The sequence below is a fragment of the Varroa jacobsoni genome, unplaced genomic scaffold (assembly GCF_002532875.2).
Source record: "Varroa jacobsoni isolate VJ856 unplaced genomic scaffold, vjacob_1.0 scaffold_1379, whole genome shotgun sequence".
Taxonomy (NCBI): Eukaryota; Metazoa; Arthropoda; class Arachnida; order Mesostigmata; family Varroidae; genus Varroa; species Varroa jacobsoni.
Genome location: NW_019214281.1, coordinates 157,010 through 181,434, shown reverse-complemented (window position 1 = coordinate 181,434; position 24,425 = coordinate 157,010). Strand labels below are relative to the sequence as shown.

At 42.4% G+C, this 24,425-nt stretch overlaps 1 protein-coding gene across 3 annotated transcripts; it reads left to right on the top strand.

Moving 5' to 3' along the window:
* The first annotated feature begins 206 nt into the window (after positions 1-206).
* LOC111269345 (carbonic anhydrase-related protein 10) lies at positions 207-3,944 on the top strand. 3 transcript variants are annotated; one of them, XM_022848850.2, is made up of 7 exons: positions 207-695; positions 1,253-1,334; positions 1,555-1,602; positions 1,706-2,127; positions 2,251-2,625; positions 2,979-3,201; positions 3,483-3,944. In XM_022848850.2, exons 1-7 carry the CDS (start codon positions 687-689, stop codon positions 3,551-3,553), a joined length of 1,230 nt encoding a protein of 409 aa, XP_022704585.1. In that variant the 5' UTR covers positions 207-686; the 3' UTR covers positions 3,554-3,944. The 3 variants fall into 3 exon arrangements, with proteins under 3 accessions (XP_022704585.1, XP_022704586.1, XP_022704584.1); XM_022848849.2 differs by lacking the exon at positions 207-695 and adding an exon at positions 725-1,141; XM_022848851.2 differs by lacking the exon at positions 1,253-1,334.
* The last annotated feature ends 20,481 nt before the right edge of the window (positions 3,945-24,425 follow it).

Genomic DNA, 24,425 nt, shown 5'->3' with positions numbered 1-24,425 from the left:
CTCAAAGCGATGTACAGTGAGTTAGACAAGGTCTAGATTCAGACTTGTCCAGCAGTTCGTTCGTCGTCTGATTCCAGCTAGGAAAAAGAGCTAGGGTCAGGCAGGCCCGCCTCTTGACTGAGGGCTACTGAGGGTGAGGGCACATCCGAGGCGGGTCTAGAACAGGGACACTGGGAAACATCACCAAAGCACTGCACGCAGACAAATGTCGGATACAGGAAAAGGCGGCCATATTACGCTAATGGCAACAACAACAACCATAACAACAACAACGTAACGATGTTATTGGCCCGATTCTATTAATCGTTATTATAACTAACCTGTCACAGTGGTGAAGTGTGCGGAAACTAGTGCTTTTTATGGATGTAAAGCTTAGAAACGACCGTACACGGGAAAAAAGGAAAAACTCAGTAACGACTTCCCAGCTGCCTCAAGATAAAGCACTCGTACTGATGATTATCAATTATCACGTGTGAATTAGCATGTCCATCTATCAAATTAAATTTCCTTGATGATTTTACTATACTTAACCGTTAACCTCCGTACGAGTAGTTGACACTGTTTGTTGATCTTCAGTGACAGTTCTGGAGAGTACATATTTGATAATTCATTTTTCCGGCTGGTAGCAACAATGAGGAAGGCAATGATTACTCCTGTCGTGTTACAAATAATTTTGCTAGTACTTCATGTTAATGGTAGGTTGTGCATGAAAGCTACTCGCAGAACATATCATATATTAGTTACTTTAGGCACGGATAGGGTAGTCCTTCTTGCTGTGCCAACTCCTCTTGTTATCATTCGTATCTGTTCTGAGTAGAAATGAAAGACCTAACCGTAGTGTTTACATAGTAAAATTTGTATAAATATTGATTTTCAAAGGAGTGCAGAACGTTCGATATGCTAAAGACCTTATTCAAAGGTCGTATTGTCACTGATCTTGGCATTTTTTTCAAGCATAACCCAGTCTATTACTATGCACATAGTTTTCGGACCAAAGGATTTCAGAAGATTCGTTGAGCTATACGCTTGTCACTCGACGGTTCAGCTGATGGCCTGATAACTGGTCGGTGGAATGGCTGAAATCTTTCCACTATTTCCGTTCAGTGAATTTGACTTAAACAGCCCTGATTTGTTTCAAATGGTGCGTACGTTTCGTACGATGAGATACCAATGGATGTTCTGTATATTTTTGCGCCGTCGATATGAACGACAGGAACTGTAACTATCTTTCTGATTATGTCGGTGCAATTAGCTCAGCGATACGACCGCACGAGTATTATTTGCGAAAAATTCACGGTACTCACTCTCAGAAGCTGCTTTGGTGGTAACAAAAGGTACGAATTAGCTGCTCTGCGTGTGCTAACTTATAAATCGGAACAAAATCAGGGAAAAGAGTGAAATCTATTATCGTCTTAGCTGGGAGCATACGTCTGGAACTCGTACTATTGTAGCTGATGTAGTTTACACGTTAGTTGACATGGTAGAGGATATACATTGAAGAAGAATAGATATAACTTGTTTTCCGAAGCCATAATACATCCTGGAATATTGCAGATACGATGGCAAACTGGAATGACTGGTGGACGTACGAGGGGATTTCAGGTAAGAAAAAGGAGGAGCACAGCGTACAATCATGTACGTACAAAGATATGATTATTGACACGATTGGCGATATGATAAACTAAATTATTTTTTTCTGTTCAAGGTCCAGACTTTTGGGGCCGACTCAATCCAGGCCTCTGGGGTTTATGCAGCACGGGGCGGCGCCAATCACCCATCAATATAGAACCGCAGAGGCTTCTGTTTGACCCCCAACTGTTGGACCTGCAAGTTGGAAAAGCTCGTGTTCATGGCATTCTTCACAACACTGGACAAGGAGTTGTGTTTCGTTTGGAAACAACTGAAACCCCAATAAATGACATTTCAAGCCCCTCAAAACCCGATACCGCCGGCCATGTGGCAGAATATGGCCAGACAAGTACTGCGAGGACTAAGGTTCCAACAGTGAATATCACTGGAGGACCGTTATCATATTCGTATCGTGTCTACGAAATCCAGTTGCATTTTGGCAGGCAGGATCATCAGGGATCAGAACATCTTCTCGCTGGTTTTTCTTTCCCAGCTGAGGTGAGCTGAACGGGACCAACTTTTCTGAATTTTTCTCTCGCATGATAACAGACTACAATTACAGGACGGTGCCTTGTTAACATTGGGAGCGCTATGGGTTTGATCCATAATTGATATTTACAGGTTCAAATCTACGCGTATAATAGTGAGCTTTACGAAAACGCCACTGAGGCGCGAAGCCGAGCTTATGGCATTGCCGCCGTCTCGATGTTTGTTAAAGTTGCTAATGCTAAAGAGGCTTTGCCTAAGACCGGACAACACTTCCTGAAAGAATCGAACCTATCTAAACCAAATCTGGAACTGAAAATGTTAACGGATCAATTGCAACACATAATCTACAAAGGCGATAGCGTCGTCCTCAAGGCGTTGTCGGTTCATGAGCTTCTTCCAAATACTTCAGCACTGATCACGTATGAAGGCTCGCTTACAGCTCCAGGATGTGAGGAGACGGCCACTTGGATACTTCTCAATAGGCCGCTCTATGTCTCGTCACAACAGGTACAAATCTATTGCTGAGCGTGTGCTAACTTAGAATGCTATTCAGCTGAATCAAAAACCAGTCTTGTGCTGCCAAAGGAAAGTCTGGAAACATTGATTCTGTTACCCAAAATGTGGACTTTGGCAATCGATTTACCGACGTTCCATCACAATCCGGTAGTAGAGCGTGCCTTTCATTACTAGAGTACGTAACATTTCTTGAAAATCCGACATTGAAATAGATTTAATGACACACAATTCCTTTACAATTTCAAAATAAATCGCTACCCTTTATAAGTTAGGCATACATGGCTAATCAGATGATTACCTCCCTGTTAACTATTAAGTGCTTATTTGCCCAATCCTTCCTTTAGCTATTAGCAATGCGTAAGCTGAAGCAAGGTGAGTTGACTTTACCAGTGGCGCCTTTGGGGAACAACTTCCGTCCTCCACAGCCTCTGCACCAAAGAGCTATCCGGACAAATATTGATCTCTATCCCGATCGTAATATCAGAAACCAAAAATATCTAGACGATGGAACCACTGAAGGATTAGCAACCACCTGCCCTTCGATGCAGGTGCAAAAATTTTACCAAGGTAAGCAGGACATGCAATACAGTATTACACATGCTTAATTTTCGACAGAAAATGTTTTTTGAAAACAGTTGTTTAAAAAATTAAGCAATTAAAACGAAAGGTCGATTCGTCCCAACTACGCATGTCATGTACGTCACCGTAAGACTGTTAAGGGTTACTTATATAAGAAGAGCAGTCTAGCTGCGCCATTTTCGCTTTAATTTCTTCGTCGCCTCGTGGAAGAAGTAACAAACGTTTTTTTTTTTATTATCGGCACATCCTAATAATGTACTCTTTTTCAGTATCTTCTGAACACGTCGCGATAACTTCCAGATTTAGCGTTACCACGAAACTGGATAACGAAAATATATAAAGGACTTTTCGAGGAATAGGCGTTGGATGGATGTACATATCAATATTAAGTTAACAATACACTTCATTGTGCTGCGTAAATGTGTATGTGTATAATGAGCTCGTACTGAGAGACCAGTGACTAAATACTCAACGAAAGAATACTAGTACATATGTATTGTACTTTTTTTTACTGAAGTTCGTCAATGGTGTTACGGAACCGAAAACCTAATAAAAAAAACGTCGCGATCCAGGCACGGCAGTTGCGGATCGTAATACATTAGCGGAAATATAGAGAACATTCAACTGTCAATAAAAGTCAATTATTATGGTTTGGTGGTGACAGAGTTGTTACAGAAGATTTTCTTATCTTTACGTCTGTGCGTTGGATTGTAATAAAGTAACTACTAATACTTTTTTTTTTTTCTTTCTCAGATCGGTGTTCTAGCTTGTGAGTTGTTTTAAGTCAGTTCATATACAAACAAGCAGAACTGGGTGATGAGTTGATATTGGAAGAAGGATGTTTGACCTCTTAAGAAAGGATGCTAGCAACATTACTGTAGTTGAATTATACTCTTATTTCGATAGAAGAAGGTTTAGGTGACCGTAGATTACGGCCGAGAGCCCGTTTCCTAATAGAGCGTGAAGTGCAGAAACCAGTGCGCCCGTGTGGAGACAGATGAGCTGGAACAGTTAAATTTTGAGCTTCGCCCCCACAACATGTGCTTTCTTACGAGCATGTGAGAATTTTTCTTAAAGTGATCGCAGGATGCGTGAAAATCATCCAGTATTCAGGCCATAACACTGCATTAGTTAACATCCACCAGCAATACCGGCAGCCGTATTTTATGGGATTCTGTAATATATATGCATATAGAAAAAAACTTGCATATTCTGTATCAGTATGAATATTTCGTTCTCGGTAGGTGGGGTACGCATTGAATTGTTTTTTTTTGGGCCAGACTCACGAAATAGGCGTGTTTTGCTAAATCAAGAATCGTTTGCCTACTTTTTGAAAATTCGTTATTTTTATGGATGAGCACTACCGAGAGAAAGAACCAACGGAACAAACTGTGTCTCAATTGATATGACAGCCTCGATAAAGGCAAATGACAACAACTCTATGTTCTACTCTCGTGATATGTCTTGCTTGTTGAAAGAGGTGTATTCTAAATTAACTGGCACCTGGATACTGCTGGCTAATAAAACATGGTCTACTATACCCTACTATACAAAGGTGTATTTATTGTAACGCCCATTTGAATAGGTGATAGTAATTGTTGATGATTTGAATTTTATCTACATAAAGTTAAAAAAAAAAAAACTCTTGACCCTTCCTTACAACATAAAACTCATCGTAACTCGTATATTATCAAGCACTAACAAGCAAGTGTGCAATAATCATTTTATCTATTTGCTTACTACGCACTATAAGCTAGGGGTACTGCAAGTAGCCTCAGCTAACTAACCCATCTGAACCCACCTGAATTATATACTCGCATATCATTCTTGCTATGATTGGAATATAGAGCAGGGCGAGCGTTCGGTGACATTGAACAGAAAAAAATGAATGAAAGACTAAAGGAAAATCAGCTAGAAGACCATATTTTTCAGTAGCATATGAAAAAGTTTAAGGTCCTTTTAGGCAATCCGCAAACCTTTGCGACCTAATCCTCTAACTTAATTCTCACTTTTCGATTCAAATCGCAGACTCACACAATGCAGATAAAGTGTTCTGTTTATTCAGCAAGTTGTTTCATTGCTTTTATTTAAAAAAAAAAAAAAAAAAAAACATGCCAGTTATTTGTCAATATCATATAAACAACCTATAGTGATGAAAGATGTGCCTTATTCTAACGAATGGGACCTGTCTATTATTCGTGATCATTTATAACATTCACGCATATACGTACATCTGTGTATGTGTGTAAAAAGCGTAAACTATATATATATATATATATATATATATATAATACCAACAGTTTAAAGAGGTTGGCTCGCTTGACTGAGTACGATTTCAAACGTAGATTAGTAATAATAATAATATTTCATATATCGGCCACAATCACTATACATACGTGTTGCTCGTATTTTCCTGTTGAAACTTTTGATATTTTTAAACTTCCAAGTTTTTTGCAAGGAACAATAGATAATCGTAGACGGCTAATCTATTTCGAACTAGAAATGATTGTCAAGTGTAAGCGAAACTACAGCTCCATTTGTAGTTATCATCTGTTATTACGCTCACAGTTACGAAAAGTCTTTACATAAGTAACTTTACGTAAATAACAAAAATTGTTTCATTTGATTTAATTGTATTTTAGTTATTATAGTTTAGATCAAAACGTAGAACTTTTACCGACTTTGAACCGAAAGATTTCCAGTAATCAGATTGCTTTCAAACGGTGAGGTTTTCTCATTTCAGCAGCCGTCGAGATTTCGCGCGGCGGAAAGATGAACTTACGATTAGCGGCGTCAGCGCTTAATGATCATCACCGTTTCCACCATCAGCATACTCAGCATGTATGACGAAGTTAGACCCCACAAGCAAGCAGTAAGCTGTTCACGAAGCTCCGCTATAATTTACTCGCTCATGTCGAGCAACACCAAAAGGTGTCATAAAAGGTAGGCCCTTTCGCGAACTCACTGCCAACAACCAGCGACCTCATTTTTGCTCTGGCTTACACTCTCGTCTACGACCACATGGCACTGACCATCTTGATTTCATCTGCGTTTACAAGTGCGTGTATATTGACAGAAAGTTTCAAGGTTCGGTAGTGCATATGTCTAACGACGTTTGTGCCTACGCGTGCATGTGGAAGTCCGTTGTTCTGTGTGCGTGTGTGTGTGTGTGTGTGTGTGTGTGTGTGTGTGTATGTGTGTGTGTGTGTGTGTGTGTGTCTGTATCTGTTTGTGTGCTGTGGGATCAACAAAGCGAAGAAAATACTGTTTTTTAGAAGGAATCAGATTCCTTTTAATCTTAATAACCGTACCGACTGGCTTTCATCCTAAGCGATGGCAAGTATTTTCTTCGTGGTCCTGTTTTGGTGCTCTCACCTCCTTTCTTCAAGAAGGAGCAGGCGATCGCCCTTCAAAATGTATCCTCCCAAACGCGCCTTTTGGGGAGGGGCGGGGCGGGGCGGGGGGGGGGGGGGGGGGTAGTCGATGAGAACAAGTGTGGGAAAGCAAGTGTGTCGCTCTCTGGCCCTCCTTTACCATGGGCCAACAACGACCGAATCCGTTTGCAGGCCGTCGGACTCGCCACCGCCATCGTTTGCTTGGTTTATGTAAACTTTTCTTTTCTATCTCTCCCACTTCCCCCTGCTATCCTTTGTGCTAGGGGCAACAGTGGACAGCAAGAAATTTTCGGGACCAACAGCTTGTCTCGGCCCCTAAGGCCCTTCGTTTTACTTCTCCCTACCGGGTCACTCCACTTAGGCGGGGGAGGCGAAGTGGGGCGCATAAGGAAAAGAGTCTGCTTTTCAGCCGCGCACAAGTCAAAGAAAAGAATAACGCAGACGGGTGACTAGGCCGTGCAAGGTAAGTTTCTTCCCTCATCAATATGCATTATATTATAGAGGCAAGAGGATGCCACTCACCTAGTTTCATGGTTTCGACGACTTACCGCACCGGCCCACACCGACAATCGGACAGAGACTGGACAGCGAAACTCGGGAAGAGCTTAAGATAAAAATTTTCCTGGGATTCTTTCTGCCTGCCTGCCTGCCTGCTCGCACGCACTCGTTATGGCAGCCCGTAGCTGAAGTGGCGACTAAGGCGTCAGCAGTTGCACAGCGCTAGATGGTCTGACAGAAAAGGTATAATAACAATAATAGCACGAGTGCGCATGGACACTGCTGATAGCGGCGGGTGAAGCTTGGATGAAGGTATTATTCTTTGAGAAGGAAAGGCTTTCTCCTAGTGATTTACGCGCCTGGCCTTGCGCGAAATGAGCCGCAAAGTACAAAGAATTTTGAAACAAATTCTGGTAGAAATACATTTCATAGGAAAAGGTTCGGCTGTTCAATTCGTTACGTTAGCTGAATTAATTAAAGTACAGGATAGAAGATGCCGCCTCGAAACGATCTAGGCGTAGAAAACGATCAGATAATTTTTAATTTCATGCGGCTCTGTAGTCGATCTAAGGAGATGAAATTTCTACAGAATAAGTTTACCCCTATGCCTAACTACAGCTAGCCTTTAAGTTGAAGATACATTTATGCGTACACTAGAAGCACTCATACGTATGTATTTCCGATAGGCGCTTTAGAAGGGCTACAACTTTATCTGCAAGATTATCGCGTTGCATTATTTCCTCGAGTTTCAACATGTAGTTCTGAGCACTGGGTGTGGTCTACCTTTAAGCCTTGCTCCTCTCTTAATCTTCATGCCCCCGTGCAAAGGAAAAAAAGACTATGGAGACCCCATAAATTTACTTCCTAACCCCATTTCGACTTAATCGAAATTCTTCGCATATTTCGCGAGGTTCGCGTTAACGTCTTCCGAAGAGGAAAAAACCGTGACGATATTCTACTCAAACTATTGTACCCTTTAAGAATATCCGATAAGTGGCATATTATAACAGTAATAGTCTTCTTGAGTTCTCTGCCGTTAAGCTTGCACTTTATTGAGACTTACTGGCCCGAGAGGCTTACGCATTTCGCCTTCGGTCGAAGTGGCAGCAAACATTTACATCAATTTCTACTATGGTTGCATTTAGAATAGCCTCTAAAAAGTTTGAATTCAAGAGAGACAGCGTGCTTTGGTTCACATATTATATACCGGTCAGGTACAAACTACAGAAGCGCTATTATCAAGTACGACAAATACAATACGAGTACGAGCAAATTCTAATTGTTGACAACAAGAGCCGTAGTCAAGGATAAAGAAGAGGAGAAAGGCTCGTGTTCCTTGGCAGCTTCTGCAAGAGTGCTTAACTGTACCAAATACATATACCTCATTTTCTTTCAGGTTTCACCGCTCATTAGCCAAATCGATACCCTGATTCCAAACAAGCCTTCATTCTCGAAGAGATGGATCGCACGGGCTAAACTGCCGCTGAGTTCACTCAGGCGAGGGAACCTGTCTTAAATGGCTCTGATGAGGAGTGGCTATAGCGAGGAGGGCTTTGATGAAGATAGACTTGAAAGGGGAAAAGGATTTAGGCACCTCAGACGGTGGATCTAACGATGCTTTCTCCACCAGCGATGTTTGCAGACACCAGCAAACACGGTGGCCAGACACATCTTGATTCACTGACACCTACCATGCGCCCCTACTATTATTATCATTATTATACAAGCAATCAAAGGTGTCCATGTTAGTACGCATTGTCGAATACACATAAAGTCACTTCGGTGTGTACGATCCAGCTAAAGTTAATAAGAGCAGTCCGTCGTAGATGTTACTGAGAATAAAAAAAGAAATTGTATTTTTTTCTTTTTTTTTTTTATCTATTTATTAATTACAGATAAGACAAATTTCAAATTCGAACCATAATAAAAACAATGCTTCACGAACGACGTAACAGAAGTAATTTATACGAAAAATCAAGTCAAATAGAGCCAAGTATATCGGTGGAAATTTTACGGCTCATTAAAGCTGGCACGATGACCGTGATGACAGTTAGACATTAAAACCGGGCAATTCGTGTGGCGCATTAACGAAGAAAAACAAAAGCCAAACACCAACGCTTCGGCCCAAACGTAAAAATAAGGAACTGCGGGCACGCGAAACTATTGCTTATTCCATATTTATGATTTTTCACGGTCTCAAACGATCCAGCTTTACGTCGATTCGTCCTCAGCTCTCAGTGGATGGTACTCAGATGAATATTCAGTTGTCTGTGTATTCTGCTTGTGCTAACGCTGTCGAAACACAAGACATATCCAAATGTTAGGAAAGGATTGCAGCGTCCTGTGCATTTACTTTGGAACCCAGTAGCGATCTTCTTAACACTCAGCGGCAATAGGTAGAGTAATATCAAGTAGTTTGAGCAGAATAGGTCCTCCGACTATGACATGGCGAAACACGACGGAATAGATAATACAACAAAAATAATTGCATCGAATTTTATTCTATTTATATCTGGATTCGGAAATTATTGATCATGAATGAAGATTTCCATAGTTATTCTGATGTTTGTATCGTGTTTACACCTGCCTGAAGGCGTACTTAGGCGACTCTAAGGTTTAGGATCGTTCGCATTAAATTGGCAACGAAAGACGACGACCGTCGCCGTATATTGTACGTAGAGTGGTAAAGCAGGGTATTCACAAGTGGTAATTTCCATTGATGTATATACATATAGATCGAAGGAGAAAGCCGTCATATAAGAACGGAGCCTGAACGAGCTCGAATGCGTTTTACCCGCGCGACGTATATAGTTATCTGATCGATTAAGCTGATTATGAACTCGGACCTCTAATGAATCTCATGTATTTATGAAGGGGGTGCAGCGTTAAGGGTTCATTTAATCGAGATTAATTGCATCCTTCGCTATTTGCGCACAACAACACACGCTTCGCATACGTATAGTATGCGAAGCCCGAATACGAAAAAGCCTATATCAATATATTGCATGTAAGCGGGCTTTCTAATAAACAAATAAATAATAAAACATAGGCAGGCACTTTTTGTGAATACCAAAAGAACATTAGCAGCAAGTTAACACTTAATTTTGTAACTTAGCTAACAAGTTAAGAAAGACATCGGAGGGCCTGGCCGTGGGAAACAGAACGTACATGTAATTGGTTAGTAAATCAATTGTGAAGTGGGGTATTGTTTTTGCAGCTCGCAGTACTACTCCGAAATGAGTTCAGCTTGAAACACGACTATTGCCTCCTGCGTTTGGTTCGTATGTACTCATATGTATACTCTTCGTTTTCGTTCTTATCAAATTCGATGGTTTCCATTCATCGTATTGCTTCAGCTGTTGCGGCCAGCAGTGTTTGCCCTTTACCTGATTGCGACGAATTGTGCTCAGAGAAGGCGGTGCATTCTCATACGCGGTTGTTGTTCCTAGACGTGACCTTTTTGTGTCAGAGGCGACCGCGGACAGTAGATGATGATATCTCCTTCTACCCCTGAGCCCCTCGGGCAGCCAGGCCACCTGCAACGACACTGTCGCTCTCGTCAGGTTGCACATTCTGACCACGTCGAAATTGGATAGACAGCCGCCGTTAGAAGATAAACTTTTCCTGAAAGAATTAATCATGAGAATGTGTAGGTCCTGAATTCGTACGAAAAAAGGACTTGACGATGGACTTGTAACCTTCGTTTTTCAGAGTAAACATAATCATCTTCTTCATGTACTAATGATTTAGAGACTGGCGATAATGTTAGCTATGTGCATTCTTAGAAATAAATTTAAATACTCCATAAATTCGAATAGCGAATTAACACAGGCAGTTGAATATACCACAGATATTTTTTTTGCTCGCTTTGTTGCGTTCTGCTACTCTATTTACTACCAACTGTTAGAAAAGCTCGAAAGTACCATATCGGGCACATAGGTAATGCCGACTCTCTATGCGTGTAATCATAACAAAATTGGGCATTAGTTTGGCCCAAATCGAATTGAGATCAGACAAGAAGAGAGGCTCCTTAGCGCCGTCGGAACGCAGCTTTACCTTCACTAGCTGACCACTGATGCGAACTTTAAATTCAGTTGACAACAAGCAATTAGACAGCTGTTGCTATATCCGATAATAAAAGGTAGAATATATTTATTATCGACTCAATTTTCTGGCACGCTTCTAGCAGCGGGGTCCGACACATGCTATCCTATATTGTATCGTACACATACAGTGGCCGATGACGGGCAACAACGGCAGTGAAAAATACAATTGAAAAGAAATTTTCAACGAAAACATCTCTTGACGGTGGCTAGATAGACGCTAGTAGAAGCGGTGCTTAGTAGCATCGCCGACCAAGAAGCGGTGTAGCTTTTCTTTTGGTCATCGCTAGTCTTCGTGTGCAAGAAGCCAAGCTGAGGTCTCATCTTCAACTGGCAATAACAAAACAACAAAATCAACCAGGCGGATGATGATAGTGATGAGTAGCAGCATCAGTGCGAAGGCCAGAACGCACCGAGCATTACGCTGCCAGGCCAGTTCTTCGCGTTGTTGCGACCACTCGTGGCAGAGCCTGTCTTTCTTGTCTTCTTTCTGCCTAACCTATCTATATGCACGTTCATGAGCTAAGTGGAAATGACGGAGCCATTTCGACAGAAGGGATTGCGAAGCGAGGATGCTAGAGGGGGAAAATGCTACAGCTCAAAGAGCGAAGTAGTTATAAGCCACTGGTCGTCCCCGCAGTCGCCACCGTCATCGTCTAACGTCAGAAGTGCTGCTGCGAACTGCACGAAGGGCGAAGCGCCGCAGGCGTCATAGGGCTACTGCAGAACGCCAACCGAAGGCATCCTAAGCAGCAGGCATCACACAGCGCGCCAGACGAGGACGACGTACGAAGAACATCACCGCTGCGGGTGCACTGACGCATCTCTGACCGACTGAGAGTACAGTTCATTGCGCTGCTTATTACCTTATATAATTAATTTGCAACGCGAAGGGATGCGAGCGCATACACTGAGTAACACTTTTAGGAAACGGGTTACACGGGGGGGGGGGGGGGGGTCAAGTGGCAGACGAAAGCATCGATTGTGTATAATAATTGCATGGAGCTAAATAGTGCACCCCTCTCATATGATTTAGCCAAATATTTACAGTATGCATTAGCGGTACGTTAGTTGAAGTGGATCTGTGTTGAATTGAGCAAATCGTCCTGCTAATGATCTGGTCATATTTATATGCGGATACAATCAGATTTGTAAACGGCAAGGAAAAAGAGGAACGTTGCTGTAAGTATCATTCATATCAAACACAGCCTCACTCATGTCAGGACAATATACTATCTTGTGAAAGCTGAACTACATATGTTCTACACACGATTCTGGCCATGGAAACGCAACAGTGGTCTTTTGGAGTATGCCCTAAGCCACTGGATTTGTGGTCGAACTCTACGGCGATCATTTAGCATACAGCTGGAGCAGCCATCAAGCATAACCCCCCGCACATGGGTGTTCCACCTAGCGAACGCAATTATTCACACCCCTTATATACCAACTTCGACCGTACACAACTCTAAAGCCCCTGCATATATAACATAATGTGGGCAATGATTTCAGCGAGTCATACTAGACAGAACTTAATGTGTCTCGACAAGAGAGCAACAGGGGTCTCATTATGCCTCATAGTGGGCTTAATGTCTGATGGCATCGAATGACGCAAGTCATCAGCTAGTTATTAGGACGGTAATATTTTTCGTTTCAATTAGTTTTTTTCTATTTTTCCCGGTTTCAAATTAGCCATTCTTTCTTTATAGAGCTTTACAACTCCATACGGATACGAACTCTACGCAAATGTGCGACCCACTTCGTACTAAGCAAAAGAGGATTTCCTGTAACAATAGCAATCGTTCAAATAAGTGGCAACGATTTTGTTCATTGACTGTAAAAAATCAAACGCCAATGGCGTATCGCCAGCTGCTACGCTGTGTACAACGGTACCAACGACGCCTACAAAGGGGTTAGAGGGCTGCTTACAATGCAGCATTAAACCCCGCTGCCATCGTCTGCGCATTGCCCGCAGGGCCTTGCCCACCAGATAAAAACACCAAGGAACATTGCCGCTAACTGCTAACAACGCTCTTGCCGGTTGCTACGGCGAAACCAATCGGTGTTTGGCATGTATGCCTCCGCTTTTGAGCTTCACGGATCAGAAGGCGCGACGATGAGTTTACCATAGACGGATCGCTAAAGACTGACAATCATAGGACATGCAAGGCGGTAGATATCTACTTCTGGGCGCTGTACGAGATGGATTAACAAGGAAAATTATTAGGAGGTATTTTTAAAGGGTAGATCATCAGGTCAACGATTGCCGGAAGCTATATTTTATAGGACAGTGCTGGCCTGGGACAATTTGCTGACACACCATGTTTCATTAAATGCTGAAAAACTGTATCTGGCTCTTTTATGTAATATTAACTATGACCTCTCACTGCGCCATTTTTTAATGATAGAACCGAATATTGCGGGATAAGAGATTAAAGCGTATGCTATTCATACCTCTTCGACAACACAGATATACGTATGATTCATAAAATTCTAATATCTGTTTAATTTTTTTTGTAGTATTTTCGCATAAACTGCTTTTCTCCTATCCTATCCTATCCTATCCCTGTCGCAAACATCGGTAACATAAGAAAATGGTAATGTGTTATCACGCCGAATGACACACTCGTATAAGGATTATTGATAAAATACCTGTTAACTATAGTAATAATAATAATAACATGCGAAATTAGTAATCTGACCTATACTGTCTATACAAATTCGTTCTTGAAATGATACATGCGATGTTTGCTTGGGCCACACACTTTTAACCCGCTTGTAAAGCTGTTTGTATACAAATAGCCACTTTCTTGCCAATCAGGGAGCTCTAGGGAGCCTGTATCGATATCCGAGACGATGTCGGTCGTGATTCAGGCGCTGCTGTCTCAGTCGATTGCCGAGTCCAGCTGAATGAGCTAGCCCGATTTCGCCACTCCTCCACTGTGCCCTTACTATCAGTAATGGCCTAACGCATCCCCCCTGATAATTCTGGCGGCTGAATTGAGCAGCAGTGCAGCCAGCTCCGTTGTGGGTCCATCGGATGACGTAGGAGAAGGAAGCGGGATCGGGATTGCCGCTCTTACGCCGCCGGCTGCTGTAAGAAGACAAAATAGCGAAGTTAAGAGGTTAATGACGGGTAACAAAGTAGATGAGGAGGCAACTTTCAAAAGGAGACAACGAACCCATTCCCCCATCAGGTGGCGTTTAGAGCTAATGGAATTACTCTTTGCATGAAATAAATGCTTCCCTCTAAATCATCGTAAAATTTACCCACTCACATTTATGACGCCAACTAGCAGTCGACTAACGTTTGCTTACGAAATAAATAGTTTCTTTATTTATCGTTGACCCAAAAGCAGAACGTCCATATTCATCTACTGCTACCAGTTTAGTCACAGGCACCGGCGAACACTGTCGCAGTGGCTTTAGCCTAAAGAAAGTATGGACTAAGATTTTGCAAAATATCACCTGGCACTGGTCGTAATTTCAAATACTGCGGTTCGTAAGGGCTGCCTACGACGCTGATAGCTAAAAGATGTTATTTACGTTGTTATTATATGGATGAGCGCGACGGCGATGTTTGTGTTTGTCAAAAATAACTACTTGATTATCATAACTCAAGTATTTAGTACGGCGTACTTTCCTTGTTTGCTTGCCATGCATAAAGGGGGTGTTAAAAACTGTCTTTCTGTTTTTAGTCCACTATACCTGTTTCCCATTGGAGAGAATCATAAGTATGAATACTAACGGCATGAAACTATCCATTGAAGCAGCGAACATAGCGGTAGTGAGTTTGTGCATGTTATAGTCGATCTCAGGTATTGCAAAATGCGTAGGCAAATATATTTGTTTACAAGGGGCGTTTCTAGGTCTAGAGACGAAAGGCACGTCTCAACGCCATTAGTTCTGTGCACTACAGACGCTACGAACCAAATAAATACGCAAGTCGGGAATATAAAAGCACATAGAGAACCAGCTTCAGCCTTTTTTCCTCTTTTGTAATGTAGTAAGACCTTTCCTTTTCGAAGATCTCAGTCGGTGCTTACTCGATAGGGAGAGATCTCGTCTACGAACTGGGGCTAAAAAACACGTACAATGTTCGATTCTATTACGATCAGACCGAACAGCTAAAGTCTGTCGTTCCCGGTAGAAGCAGCGATAGCGTTCAACCTGATTAGCCGCGTCTTCCAAACAAGCGACCATTTGACTGCCAGCGCTGTCCTAGAAAGCCGCTAACGTAACAAAGTATGCAGCTCGCACCGCAGAAGAATAGAGGCAAACTGCAGTTAGACATGTGGAAAGCATCGAGATCATATCGAACTCATATCAAAATTAGATTATCTTTAATTGTTAGGATTTTGAAGAAGTGCACTTAATATAAAACAAACGAACCCTAAATGCAAAGCCCTTCAGAGAAGCGGACAGGCAAATGCCCATGTTAAACAGCTAAGGAAACAGAATCCCTAGGAAGTCCTTCCCATCCGAGGTTATAAGGGTGCATGATTTTCGTAGGTGGAATGATCTGCTCTGAACAGCTTTTCTTCCTACACTTCTTTTTTTCTTAGCACTTAAGCTTTTAAAAATAGGATAGAAAAACGTTGACGGTATTTACTTGTAAGTTAAAAAACATGCATAATAATAATAATAATTCTTCTTTCTGTGTATGAAACATTTGAACACGACCAGCGTAAAGGAAAAACAGAATGTGCTTATAAAAATTACAAGTAACTGCTCGAAACTTTTTATTAACAGCAAAAGTTATGTGTCGATCGTTGGGTTTCGAAGGTATTCAAAGTTGAAGCCTCCGCTTCACTATGGACACCACCGATTGTTAATTCAATCGATGCGTACTGTTTCAAGAAGCTGATCGACAATGGATGATATTAATGAATAGGGCGATACTTGATCCTCAAGGCACAGGGACCATTGTGCAAAGTATTGACTCAAGTGTAGAAAAGCAATAATAATGTTTAAACAGTTTAACATCAGTTTTTCGAAGCAAGAATTGGCTTGAGTTCCGTTTTGTTGTGCTACATTACAGATTCTATCGTTATACGGTTCATTTTTAAGCGGTCTTTGGCGTTGATGCACCCTTTTGAAATCCAGGCTTAATAGAAACCAGGTGCTCGGAAAACTGCCTAGAGACCTTTACCTTTTCACGAGCCAAACTTAGGTCCCAATGTATGGTAACTGCTATTCGGGGTTACAGGTTAAGTCGGTTCTTCGTTGCATACTTTTATCGTATAAGGGATGAGCTGCTATCCTATATAATCAAGTGTCTCTAGCAGCCGCACCTTTCTTTGATGAAAAGACAAGTTGAAAAGCGACAAAAGTTAACGAAAGGTGTATATTCGATCGTTAGTTCACCATCGGCAACAGGTCTTAGTTATATAGGGGGTTTGTGGGGTAATGGTGCGAAGCCACAGGATACAATATCTCGCCTTCAGGTTTTCATATAATTAGCTACGCTTGCCCTTAACGAAGTAGAAGCGTTAAACGAAATCCGATAGAGGTTTTCCTCAACTTCGCTTACTGCTCGTAAGTCTAACTAAGGCTATCCTAAAAAAGGTTGATAGCTCAAAACTCCGGTGAAAACAAATAGCCACTTGCCTAAAAGCTCAATTCCGGAAGATGTCATTGTTCAGTACAGTATTTGTTAATTATTATTATCATTTTAAATAATTCTTTACCGTAGTATGAATTACTTTAGTCGGACAATAAAACAGTAAAGCGGTCCTGTTCAAGAAGTTCTAAGCAAGTCAAATATTATTATCTGCATAAGTTTCGCCTGTCGTACGGTATGCTTCATTGTAATAATCACCGACTCAGTTTCGACCTGCAGTATGACAGCTTTTTCCCTTCTTCTGCCATTCACGATCATCAAATGAAGCCATAACGAATACACAGACAAGGGACGATGGTAAGCCAGCCACGCCTGTTGTGTTTGTTGTTCCCATTCAACTGTCAATAGAAATTGGTTCAAACCACATACATCTGTACATATATATATATACATATATATATATATATATATATATACGAATACATCGTTGGGGAGCACAGTGGGGGTTCATTGGGGTACCCACCTGCTGCCCCACGTGTCTGTGCGGCTGGGTGTATGTGTGTAGGCTATATCCATCTGGCTGTGTATTCAACCATTTCCCAATGGAAGCGCCTCGGGCTATCAAACACAACAGCCTCAGTATTAGTGTATATCGAAGCACACACGACACACGGAATGTGGACGATGTTACACATCGAGCTAAACCGAACAATGACGAGCCCTGGTGATGGCGGGGCGAAAGAAGAACTCCAAAAGATGATGCAAGCAAATGAAAAATTATTCGGCCCCCCCAGGGGACTGCACACCTATATAGGCATTTAAGAAAAATCAATGCTTTAACAAACTATACAATCCCAATGGATATATAGCCTTGTCTATATATATATAGACAAGGCGTCAGTATCTCTATTAAACAGTGGAAGGGTTACAGTCATGCAAATGTATCAGTCGGCACGAATCCTATCTGCTTTCTGATGCTGGCTTGAAGCTGACGCCTCATGCAAAACCTGACACACCCAGCCAAACATGTGTCACGGACCATGCAAAACACGCCAGCTGCCTGTCATCACGTAGTAACCTCCAAAAAACATCAGGGGTGGCCTTTAGCGCAGTCATTGTAACCCAATCGTCCTTTTCTTCCTGCTCGTTTTACTTCGCCTGATTTTCGTGGTTATCTTTTAGCGTTGTCACACCGCTACATAAGCCTCGCTTCCCATTCCAAAGGTCTTTCCTACTTCGGCCTTGTTTCGTCCTGTAGGTGCTCCTAAGTGTCGACACAAACGCCTCGCCGTGGAGAGCAGCAAATGATGACATACACTACCGCTATTAGCAGCCATTGTCAGGGGCCGGGTGCTCCACGGGTTGCCGCTAACAGAAGCTGCATAGCCTCACGCGCTCGTTTGCAAGATGGTCGTCAGGGACGCAGCTGTAGGAAGGACAACGAAAAAAGAGGTGAGGTACGTAGCTGCAATTGAAGGGAGGGTCGATACGGACGTTCGTTTATGAAAAAATAGGGAGAAAAGGCTATCGTGACAAGGGGTAGAAAACTAGAAGAAATATAAAACACAATAGCACATTTGTATCGAAATGAGTAGAAGGACAAATTGTGATGATAACATTAATCATTAAAACAGTGATAATTGTGGTGATAAAAACATACACGTAAAACCTAGTTCAATTGTAACTGCATAGAGGTGTACTGCCGGAGGGTGGCTAAAGAAGACAATATACAATATGGACCACAGAACGGAAAGACGGATACGCCAAGTGTAGGTATGTTGCGCGACGTATTTATCACTCAAAGAAACTCTCTAAATATTATTTATGTTGTAAGTGAAAAATCCTCTAGCGTGTCTGCACGATCAATGATGAAATAACGCAGTCTTCTACGGACGCACTTCTCGTATTTGTCTCGCCTGCTATATACCCAGTAACTTTTGAAATGTATAGTCGACACTTGCATTTTAAAATAAATTTACAGTGGCGATTTTAACGATGGCCTAACGCGAAAGTCGAGAGAGTGCCTAGGAGGCCAACTACTTCAAGCCACGTTGATCTTCGAAACGTGATCCAATCCCCTAGAGATGGGCTTAACCCCCGCGAAGAAGGTACGAGAAGATACTAAGGAGGTCGATTGAAAAGAGTCGTTCGACTTATCCAGATATATTGCTGTGGGATATAATACTGATATATGATTATGGTGTATAGACAGTACTGGTTGCTACTGAATCCAGCATAGAGTAAGCAAGATATTGTTGACATCGTCGATGTGTAAACTGGAACCGTGTAGACGGTCGGGAGGTACATTATCTTAAGCGCAATAATTATTGCTTTTTGTTTATGACTCCATCCTAAACTAGCTACGTATTTCTTTGACGATATTTTCAATTATGATTCGGTATAATAATAAATGGTAACATACTCCGTTGAAGCTCGGATGGTCGTGACTTTGTTGTCCTAATATTTAAGCTGAACTTAACTATTCTAACTTAAACTAAATCTAAATATTCTAAACTTTTAAAGAATCCATCCGCAGATAAGCGAACAATTTTGATCAACAAAAGGTTGCGCGATCAAGGAATGGCTCGTGCCATTGACTTACATAATCTTGAGAAATAAAACCGCGTCGTTACATTTTTGCGGTGCGTTCATTTTAGGTATTTAAGGCCCAACAAATCGGACTATCACATGCCTAAATTGCTCACCATTATCGTGCATTCCGAACAAAAATAGCCTAATGATGCCCTAATGATGTTTCGTACGGATTTCAGGCTCTAGCCTGAAATCCGTACCGAAGAGCGCATGTTTCAGATGCATTTTTCCCCATGGAACACACGTAGGCTTCCATGAACCCAATACGACAATGTTGCTCGTTTACGAAGCCATCAATATCAAAACAGGCCTCATCGCTAAAGATGACTCCGTTGGAAATGTCACCATTTAATTGCTAGCGTTTAATTGCCATATCGATGAAGGTATGAAGACGCATATCTATCGTAAGGCTATGGCAGTGTGGTGTTTCTTATGATATCGCGTCCTTGAGAACGACACAAAACAGATGGACTTTTCGGACTCAGTTTTATACTTTGGCGGTTAGCTGTGCTATTTTTCTATTGAACCGTCTGGGCCAACATTAACGAACAACGCAATCTCCTCGAATTTTACGATTATTCTCAACAATCTACTGAAAAATAGGCGCAATTCAAAAATAATACAGCCGAACGTCCATTACTGTCCAATAAATATCTAACCATAAGAAGGCGCTGTTGAATGGAATACCGGTCTATTTCTAATCAATGGGCGTTTCATTGGCCTGCTCCGTATATATATATATATATATATATATATATATATATATGTGTATATATATGTGTATATATGATTACAGTGTAAAAATATAACCAATTAATAGCTGCTAAATCGCACAGAATTGAAATTACAGCCCTTGACGCAAGCCAATGTATTGACTTGCGACCTAATCCTTTACAGTTCAGTAGTGGCAGTAACACAGCAAAGCCTGCGCTCGACCAAATTTGTGGATGTGTCCGAAGCAGGCGATTTGGAGGCCGGTCAACTACCTGAGGACCATGTCAGGAACGCGGATGTCACTAGTCAGATGACCGCAAAAAACGAGCCGGTCAGGGGGTAGATCGCCACAAGAGGCAGGCGATTACGAGCTAGATTGCCGCAAGAATCTAGGTTACCCTCCCGTAAATATCAAAAAATTAAACGGTTCGGCAACGAATGGCTAGTATCTACGGAGGGAGGCTTGACCGACATGGGAAGCAATAGGTGTACCGTGGGGGCAAGGCGCGTCCATGTACGCTGCAGACTACCAAATCCGGACCGGACGGACTTCTGGAAAAAAGTGGCGACGGATGTAACGACTGGTAGGTCGTTGTCGCCGATCTGAGCCACTTTTCGACGTGCTGAAACGAGTTCACGAATTCCGTTCAACCTTCGGCAGTGTTCCACGAAATTGTTGCCGCGGCGAGGCACGACAATCTGATAAGGGTAAGCAGCTGTGTGGCAGTTAACTGAGATAATCGTCTCACAGATTCGGACGGCGTACAGCGCCGCAGATCGTCAAATTAGACGAAGAAGTTTCACAATGGCAGGATCAGAATATCTAGTACCATAGCGATATCAAAACTATTGAGTATGTTGTGTTTGATGTCTGCTTTACTGGTCGAAGGTTCATACGGAAACCGCCCTCAAAAAGAAGATTTCTTTTATCTTGTCATAAATCATTGCATATACCTGTGACGTTGATTTCGACAGGTGTGCTCTGGGCCGACGATAACCACATTATACCGCTACCTTACCATTGTTCAGGCTTACTTGCTCTTCCTTTTATTAGTATTTGCCATTCGTGTTCCCTATTGAGAGGCTAGGTTCTAATTGAGCCCCTTGGGAGTCAGTCTTTTCCGAATTAATACGATTCCTCAAAAGAGGGAAAGTCAGAGACAAGACAAAACAGTGATGTCATTGACCCACCACCCATACCTATCGTATAATGGAGTCTTAGGAGAAAGCGACAAGGGCCATCTTAGACCCAACGCAACTACTACTAGAGGGCGAACTATTAGAAGTAAGTCATCCAGTGCACGCGTATATTGACATAACTCTCTGTGAGCTTTGTTTCTGCGATTACAACACCAAGCTCATGATAATGAAATTTTCGTAATTAGACAAGCCTAGCTATCCTTCATGTACGCGATGCTAAATATGCGTCACTCCGACAATGATAAAAATTCATAATATATCTTATATTCCTCTCCTTTTGAATTTTCGCGATAGGTAATAGATAAATAAAAATCAAGCACACTAGTAAGCGCGTAGCGGGTGCGACCGAACAGTTGCATTACTAGTTTGTGCGGACAAAATTGATTAAATAAAATGTTGTAGGGTAGCAATAGCTTCGGGGTCGTCAGTCTGGCAATTCGACCCCTATAGAATTCGGTCTGATATGATAGATACACAGATACATACATTACCTAAATTATACATTTCAACCTTAGCTATAGCTCGATACATGATGCCAATGCACGCCTACTGAAGTTTCTTATAAACTAACCCAACTTCAGTTCCCCTAAAAACGACGTTTTGATGGCTTATATAACAAGGATACCCTTGTATGGATATTGTAATAAATACTCGCACCATGGGATGATTTGAAGGTAGGTACTCTCAACTTCATTTCACCTTTTCCATATTTGTCGAAGTCACGCACGCGGTGGTCACCTCCTGTCTGGACCTTTTGAAAATCACGTCCTGCTGATTCACAAGCACACATATCTCACTTTTCATCGCCACGGCACGAAGTGCAACTAGCATGAAAAATGGTGCGTTAAGAAAAGCAAAAGGTAGCAACTGGAAAGCAACTTGCGCCGCCTACTGGCGCCAAATGTAGCTGTCTTTTAGACACTTTACCACCTACCCCGTCCCTTCTAGCCCTTATGGACCCCCATAGAACCAAATCCCCTCGGATACCCTCAGTGAGTTCACTCAGAGCTCTACTAGTGAGCTTTCTCTGCCCTGCTTCCCACCTGTTTTCCCTTTATGGCGGGTTAGGGCCACGAAAGTCGTGCGGGCTGAGAGCAGGCTCTTCGAGGCTGGCTTCAACAGCGCTGGAATCTGCAAGGACATCAGCCCTTCGTGGGTCAGCCTCTGCTGTTGCCGCTCAAGGTGTACCTATTTGATCGTGGCCAGCTGCCTTCTTGCTGGCCTGCCTGTTCAAGTCACCTTATTTTTGCCTACTTTTATATGCACGTCACGAAACGGACGCTACGGTGCAGGCGACTGCGTTGCTAGTCGTTTTTCGTTGCAGCTGACCCCAACGAGTACAGACAGATTTCCTCGACAAACCCCAATGCGAATAGCTAGCATATACACTCGACTAAATTAGGAAAAGCGGCACAATTTCCTCAATAAAAGTCGTTTCATTTCAAACTTACCTAATTAATAATAAGCGATTCTAATCTAGTTGCACTCTAAAATGTACTTACGCCTAGCGTTTGTCGTAACGACCCAGAAACAGGAAAGATAAAAAGGCATTTAAATTAATATCGTAGTTGATACAAACAAAAGTGTAGCGTACGATGTGTCTTCTACCTCTCGGTTTGTCCGCCTAAACATTTTTCGAACTCGAGATTTAAAAGGAAAAACCGAGATATCTTTGCAATATTTTGTTTAGCATTTCCATATTGTGCCCATTCAGCCTCATTCACCACCATAAAGTGGCTAATATGGGAAGCAGTTTGCCCTCTCGTAAAATTGGGTAACAAAGTCCCCATCTGCCTTTGCTTTGAAAGAGAAAATTCGCGATAAAAATTCGCGATAACCCTTCTGTTGGCTTCTGGGTATGTCCCCAAAATACTGATACACGTATCTGTCAGTGTATCAGCATGCCAACGACGATCTTCCCCTTTTTTGAGACCTCAAGTCACCGAGGAACTGAGTACCGTCCCGCCGCAAGTATCAGCACCCAACAACGCATCTAGCGCCCTGACTCCACTCTTGCACTTTTCCTTTTGCCACAGGAGGTGACGCAGATTTGTGAGGAACACACGAGGAGGCAACGAAGGCTCAGAACAGGAACATACTCAGTGTTCCGGCTATACAGAAGCGGGGGAAACAACATTATCGTTTGGTAGCCCATGGCCAAAACCGGCGGCGGCTGCCGCTGTGTAGCAGCGGCCTCAGCAGCAGCGAAGAAGCGACGCTGCGCAGTGTTTACAGCAACCACTGTGCTTGGACGCACATCACAAAAATGCCGCTGGTGACTATGGTCTTTATACTTCCGGGGCTGTTCAGTAAATGTAGTAGACGTAGTAAGGCACCAGAGGCAGCAAGCGAGTAATAATAGTGGCAGTTGTTGGTGGAACTCGTCTGTCTGGGAGGTGGGAGCGTCTGCTTATTTCAAAGTGCCTCCAGCAATAGACCGCTATCATCATCTGTATCAGTCTACTGGCACCACGATTCAGTGCAGTGTGTTTGACGATCCATCTCCATTGAGCCAGAAATCATGACATAGGAAAAGCGTGAACACACACATCTGGCGTCCTCAAATGAGTAGAATAAATCTCTCACGTTCAAATTCAAATAATTTACATAATTATGTATTAGCTAATTACTATTTGGAGAAGAAGTTCGATACGATTTTTTTGCCAATTAATACACGTGGGCCAGTTCATGAGAAGTTTGCAAAGGCTATCTGAGTTGAAAGGAGCTTCCTTGAGCTACTTTTTTTTAGCAGCTTTAGAAAGGGCCTAGATATTGATCGACCAGCATTCTAGTTGGTGGATACATTTTCTTCATCGTTAAGACAAAGCTGAAAGCTGAATTTTCGAATCACTGGTAAGGCATGGCACCGTTCAACTAATTGAAACATCTGTTAGTAGGAACGTTCATTGCCATTGTCATTTAACGCTCCGCAGTTCAAAACAGCCAGCCGATGGCTAACAGAGCGACTGCTGATGTAACAGATGAGACACTATTTGTCTTTCGAATCTTTTCAGAATGCGTGTTCGTCTCTACGTGGCCGTGAAGGTCACTTTGCCACATATTCTTCATTCACACCGCCCATCCGTCCATCGGTCCGTGTGTCTTGCACTAGGCCTCTTCCTAGTCATCGAGCTGACTATTGTGTTGAAG